Below are 6,493 nucleotides of genomic sequence, written 5' to 3'. Positions count from 1 at the left end.
CAGGGGTCAACAGACACCTCATACAGGAGAATTCTGGCTGGCATCAGGCTGGTGTCCCTCTGGGATGAAGCTTCCAGAGGAAGGAGCAGGCTGCAATCTTTAATGTTCTGCAGCCTTCACTGGTGATATCCAGGCAAACAGGGTCTGGAGTGGACCTCCAGCAAACTGCAGCAGACCTGCAGAAGAGGGGCCTGCTAGAAGAAAAGCGAACAAACAGAAAGCAACAACAACATCAACAAAAAGGACCCCCACACAAAAATCCCCTCCAAAGGTCATCAGCCTCAAAGATCAAAGGTAGATAAATCCATGAAGATGAGGAAAAATCAGTGCAAAAATGCTGAAAATTCCAAAAACCAGAATGCCTCTCCAGTAAGGGCATAAAACTGGATGGAGAATAAGATTGACAAACTGACAGAGGCAGGCTTCAGAAGGTGGGTAATAACAAACTCCTCTGAGCTAAAAGAGCATGTTCTAACCCAATGCAAGGAAGCTAAGAACCTTGATAAAAGGTTACAGGAACTGCTAACTAGAATAACCAGTTTAGAGAGGAACATAAATAACCTGATGAAGCTAAAAAACAAACAAACAAACAAACAAAAACAAAAAGCAAAACACAACACGAGAACTTCAGGAAGCATACACAAGTATCAATAGCTGAATCAATCAAGCAGAAGAAAGGATATCAGAGATTGAAGATCACCTTGGTGAGAAAAGACGTGAAGACAAGATTAGAGAAAAAAGAATGAGAAAGAATGAACAAAGCCTTCAAGAAATATGGGATTATGTGAAAAGACCAAACCTACGATTGATTGGTGTACCTGAAAGTGACAGGGAGAATGGAATCAAGTTGGAAAACACATTTCATGATATTATCCAGGAGAACTTCCCTAACCTAGAAAGACAGGCCAACATTCAAATTCAGGAAATACAGAGAACATCACTAAAGTACTCCTCGAGAAGATCAACCCCAAGGCACATAATCATCAGATTCTCCAAGGTTGAAATGAAGGAAAAAATGTTAAGGACAGCCAGAGAGAAAGGCCAGGTCACCTACAAAGGGAAGCCCATCAGACTAACAGTGGATCTCTCTGCAGAAACCCTACAAGCCAGAAGAGAGTGGGGGCCAATATTCAACATTCTTAAAGAAAAGAATTTTTCAACCCAGAATTTCATATCCAGCCAAACTAAGCTTCAAAAGCAAAGGAGAAATAAAACCCTTTCCAGACAAAGAAATGCTGAGGGATTTTGTCACCACCAGGCCTGACTTACAAGAACTCCTGAAGGAAGCACTAAATATGGAAAGGAAAAACCGGTAACAGCCACTGCAAAAACACACTGAAATATAAGACTATTGACCCTATGAAGGAACTGCATCTACTAATGTGCAAAATAACCAGCTAGCATCATGATGACAGCATCAAATTCACACATAACAATATTGATCTTAAATGTAAATGTGCTAAATGCCCCAATTAAAAGACACAGACTGGCAAATTGGATAAAAAGTCAAGACCCATCAGTGTGCTATATTCAAGAGACCCATCTTATGTTCAAAGACACACATAGGCTCAAAATAAAGGAATGAAGGAATATTTACCAAGCAAATGGCAAGCAAAAAAAAGCAATTTTTTTTTTTGCTTGCAAGTAGGTTGCAATCCTAGTCTCTGGTAAAACAGACTTTAAACCAACAAAGATCAAAAAAGACAAAGAAGGGCATCACATAATGGTAAAGGGATCAATGCAACAAGAAGAGCTAACTATCCTAAATATATATGCATCCAATGCAGGAGCACCCAGATTTGTAAAACAAGTTCTTAGAGACCTACAAAGATACTTAGGCTCCTAGACAATGATAGTGGGGGACTTTAACAACCCACTGTCAATATTAGACAGATCAATGAGACAGAAAATTAACAAGGATATTCAGGACTTGAACTCAGCTGCGGACCTAATAGATATCTACAGAACTCTCCACCCTAAGTCAAGAGAATATACATTCTTCTTAGTGCCACGTGGCACTTATTCTTAAACTGGCCACATACTTGGAAGTAAAGGACTCCTCAGCAAATGCAAAAGAATGGAAATCATAACAGTCTGTCAGACCATAGTGCAATCAAATTTGAACTTAGGATTAAGAAACTTACTCAAGACTTTCGCTCGCCGAGGCGCGTTATCAGTCGGAATTTTGGGGAGCCAACCGTGCCGTCTGTCCCTGGCAAGACAGCGGCAGTTTAAAGGAGGTGGCGGGAAGCCTGTGTGTGCTCGAATTCATGACCCTCATGGTCGCTCCGGTTTTTCACACCTGAAAATAACACAGCAAAATAAGCCAAGATGTCTGTGAATCCAATGACCTATGAGGCCCAGTTCTTTGGCTTCACGCCACAAACATGCATGCTTCGAATCTATACAACATTTCAAGACTACCTATTTGAAGTGATGCAGGCCATTGAACAGGTTATTCTGAAGAAGCTGGATGGCATCCCACACTGTGACATTAGCCCAGTGCAGATTTGCAAATGCACAGAGAAGTTTCTTTGCTTCATGAAAGGATATTTTGATAACCTTTTTAGCAAAATGGAGCAACTGTTTTTGCAGCTGATTTTACGTATTCCCTCAAACATCTTGCTTCCTGAAGATAAATGTAAGGAGACACCTTATAGTGAGGAAGATTTTCAGCAACTCCAGAAAGAAATTGAACAGTTACAGGAGAAGTACAAGACTGAATTATGTACTAAGCAGGCCCTTCTTGCAGAATTAGAAGAGCAAAAAATTGTTCAGGCCAAACTCAAACAGACATTGACTTTCTTTGATGAGCTTCAAAATGTTGGCAGGGATCATGGGACTAGTGATTTTAGGGAGAGTTTAGTGTCCATGGTTCAGAACTCCAGAAAACTACAGAACATTAGAGACAGTGTGGAAAAGGAATCAAAACGACTGAAAATATCTTAATTGCTCAGTAGTCAAAAGGAGGAGCCTGTCAAAAAGTAGAATCATAAGAAATTTATACCAGTGACTATTCAAACCAACCATACTTTTTATTAGATTTGCTTTGTCAACTCTTTCTTGTATTCTGTGTCTTCCTCTTTTTTGGTCCACTTTCCTGAGGTATGTGTGTGCTACTTTGAACTAGGCTGCAGCATCTGTTCCTTAAGAGTCTTCTAATGAGTGGGAAGGGATCAAACGAAGAAGCCGTGGCCAGTTAAAGATATTTGCAGTTACACCTTGGTCATAAGTCCTTTGTGACCTTGATGATTTTGACTTACTCTTTGGATGAGATCAGATGAGAAAAGGATTAAATGGGTGGCTCCTTTAGTAGTATTATTTTTGAGGCAAGGTCCCCTTCTGTTACCCAGGTTAGAGTAGAGTTCAGTGGCACAGTCTTGGCTCACTGCAGCCTCTGTGTCCCGGGCTCAAGTGATCCTCCTGCCTCAGCCTCCCAAGTAGCTAGGACCACAGGTGCATGTCACCATGCTTTGCTAAGTTTTTTGCAGAAACGAGGCCTCACTATATTGCCCAGGCTGAGTGGCCTCTTTATTAACCAGTCATTACACTGCGGGACAGCCAACATAGAGTACTTGCTCTCACCCTGTAAATTTTCTTACATCAGGGAGTCAATATGTGGTGGAAAGAAGCGTGTAGCAAAAAAGACAACCTTGGTCTTTAATAAAAAAGAAGTTGGTTTATTTCCAAAATAAATCTGACAAAAAACCTGGTGATGTTAAGCAATTTACTGTCTTAGAGTCCTGCCGGAGAAGACCTTAGACAAAAAAAGAACCCACTGGAATAGTGAAGGAAGCATGTAGCATACTCAGTAGTGAAATTTAATTTTACTGACTATTAGGTATCTATGCCAATTTATTTTCATACTTCAGTTGGTTTCGGAATCTGCCTTATACCTAATATTTAATTATTTATTCACACTCACAAGCATCAAACATTTAATTCCCTCAGTGGGAAATTTGTGTTTAAACTCAATGGAATCTAGTATTTCTTTATGTCTTTAATCCCTGTAAAATATTAGGTTGCCCAAGGAAAGGGGAGAAATAGCAATGGCTGCTCCTAAGGTGTTGCTTGCCCTCCATGTCTTCTTAAAGAGCAGAACTTGGAGTTTCTCCTTTATGTAGAGAAGAAGTAACTTAGGGTGTATTTGCAATGAAATATTCATAGATACTGAAAGCTTGTGTTTACATGAAATATGTTTATTATCAAGAAGTCCTTTTTCCAATTCTGTACATTAAATAAATATGTTTTAAAAGGAAAAAAAAAAAAAGAAACTTACTCAAAACCGCACAACTACATGGAAATTGAACAGCCTGCTCCTGAATGGCTTCTGGGTAAACAATGAAATTAAGGAAGAAATAAAGAAGTTCTTTGAGACCAATGAGAACAAAGAGACAATGTACCAGAATATCTGGGACACAGTTAAAGCAGAGTTTAAGAGGGAAATTTATAGCACTAAATGCCCACATCGGGAAGCTGGAAAGATCTGAAATTGACACCCAAACATCACAATTAAAAGAACTAGAGAAGCAACCAGGTACTGTGGGTCACACCTGTAATCCCAGCACTTTGGGAGGCTGAGGCGGGTGTATCACGAGGTCAGGAGTTCGAGGCCAGCCTGGCCAACATGGTGAAATCCCATCTGTACTAAAAATACAAAAATTAGTTGGATGTGATGGCAGGTGACTGTAGTCCCAGCTACTTGGGAGGCTGAGCAGGAGAATAGCTTGAACCTGGGAGGCAGAGGTTGCAGTGAGCCCATCATTGCACTCCAGACTGGGACAGAGCGATACTCTGTCTTAAAAAAAAAAACAAAAAACAAAAAACAAAAAAAAACAGAAAAAACAAAAAACTAGAGAAGCAAGAGCAAACAAATTCAAAAGTTAGCAGGAGACAAGAAATAACTAAGATCAGGTCAGAACTGAAGGAGATAGAAACCCTTCAAAAAATCAATGAATCCAGGAACTGGTTTTCTGAAAAAATTAACAAAATAGCTAGACCACTAGCTACACTAATAAAGAAGAAAAGAGAGAAGAATCAAATAGACACAATAAAAAATGATAAAGGGCATATCACCACTGATCCCACAGAAATACAAACCTCCATCAGAGAATACTGTAAACACCTCTATGCAAATAAACTAGAAAATCTAGAAGAAATGGATAAATTGCTGGACACATATACCCTCCCAAGACTAAACCAGGAAGAGATTGAATCCCTGAATAGACCAATAACAAGTTCTGAAATTGAGAAAGTAATTAATAGCCTACTAAAACAAAAAAAGCCCAGGACCAGAAGGATTCATAGCTGAATTCTACCAGAGGTACAAAGAAGAGCTGGTACTATTCCTTCAGAAACTATTCCAAGCAATAGAAAAAGGACTCCTTCCTAACTCACTTTATGAGGCCAACATCATCCTGATACCAAAACCTGAGACACACACACACACGAAAACAAAATTTCAGGCCAATATCCCTGATGAACATCAATGCAAAAATCCTCAATAAAATACTGGCAAATCAAATCCAGCAGCACATTCAAAGCTTATCCACCATGATCAAGTCGGCTTCATCCCCAGGATGCAAGGCTGGTTCAACATATGCAAATCAATAAACGGAATCAATCACATAAGCAGAATCAATGACAAAAACCACATGATTATGTCGATAGATGCAGAAAAGGCCTTCGATAAAATTCAACATGACTTCATGCAAAAAACTCTCAATAAACTACATATTGATGGAACATATCTCAAAATAATAAGAGCTATTTGTTGCAAACCCATAGCCAATATTATACTGAGTGGGCAAAAGCTGGAAGCTACGAGCTGCCTGATAGACAGGTCATCACCAACGGCAATGAGCGGTTCCACTGTCCCGAGGCGCTCTTCCAGCCTTCCTTCCTGGGCATGGAATCTTGTGGCATCCGTGAAACTACCTTCAACTCCATCATGAAGTGTGATGTGGACATCCGCAAAGACCTGCACATCAGCACAGTGCTGTCTGGTGGCACCACCATGTACCCTGACCATCGCGGACAGGATGCAGAAGAAGGAGATCACTTAGCCCTGGCGCCCAGCACGATGAAGATCAAGATCATAGCTCCTCCTGAGCGCAAGTACTCCGTGTGGATCGGCACCTCTATCCTGGCCTCTCTGTCCACTTTCCAGCAGATATGGATCAGCAAGCAGGAGCATGACGAGTCTGGCCCTTCCATCGCCCACTGCAAATGCTCCTATGTGGACTGTTACATTACACCCTTTCTTGACAAAACCTAACTTGCACAGAGAACAATATGAAATTGGCATGGCTTTATTTGTTTTTTTTTGGTTGTTTGTTTGTTTCTTTTTTTTTTTTTGGCTTGACTCAGGATTTAAAAACTGGAACGGTGAAGGTGACATAAGATTTGGATGGGGACACAGCTAAACCATATCATATACCATCTTAATTGGGATGGCCTTTTTTTTTTTTTTTTTTTGAGACAGAGTCTTGCT

General features: G+C 40.3%; 2 protein-coding genes across 2 annotated transcripts; both read left to right on the top strand.

Moving 5' to 3' along the window:
- The first annotated feature begins 2,156 nt into the window (after window positions 1-2,156).
- LOC105502829 (protein MIS12 homolog) lies at window positions 2,157-4,254 on the top strand. The gene has a single exon (XM_011929499.1). It carries the CDS (start codon window positions 2,332-2,334, stop codon window positions 2,947-2,949), a length of 618 nt encoding a protein of 205 aa, XP_011784889.1. The 5' UTR covers window positions 2,157-2,331; the 3' UTR covers window positions 2,950-4,254.
- A 1,565-nt stretch (window positions 4,255-5,819) lies between these two features.
- Window positions 5,820-6,320, top strand: LOC105502828 (actin, alpha skeletal muscle-like). The gene has a single exon (XM_011929497.1). It carries the CDS (start codon window positions 5,909-5,911, stop codon window positions 6,275-6,277), a length of 369 nt encoding a protein of 122 aa, XP_011784887.1. The 5' UTR covers window positions 5,820-5,908; the 3' UTR covers window positions 6,278-6,320.
- Window positions 6,321-6,493: the final 173 nt, after the last annotated feature.

This window comes from Colobus angolensis, unplaced genomic scaffold (genome assembly GCF_000951035.1).
Source record: "Colobus angolensis palliatus isolate OR3802 unplaced genomic scaffold, Cang.pa_1.0 Scaffold81, whole genome shotgun sequence".
Taxonomy (NCBI): Eukaryota; Metazoa; Chordata; class Mammalia; order Primates; family Cercopithecidae; genus Colobus; species Colobus angolensis.
This window is presented reverse-complemented; position numbering and strand designations above follow the sequence as displayed.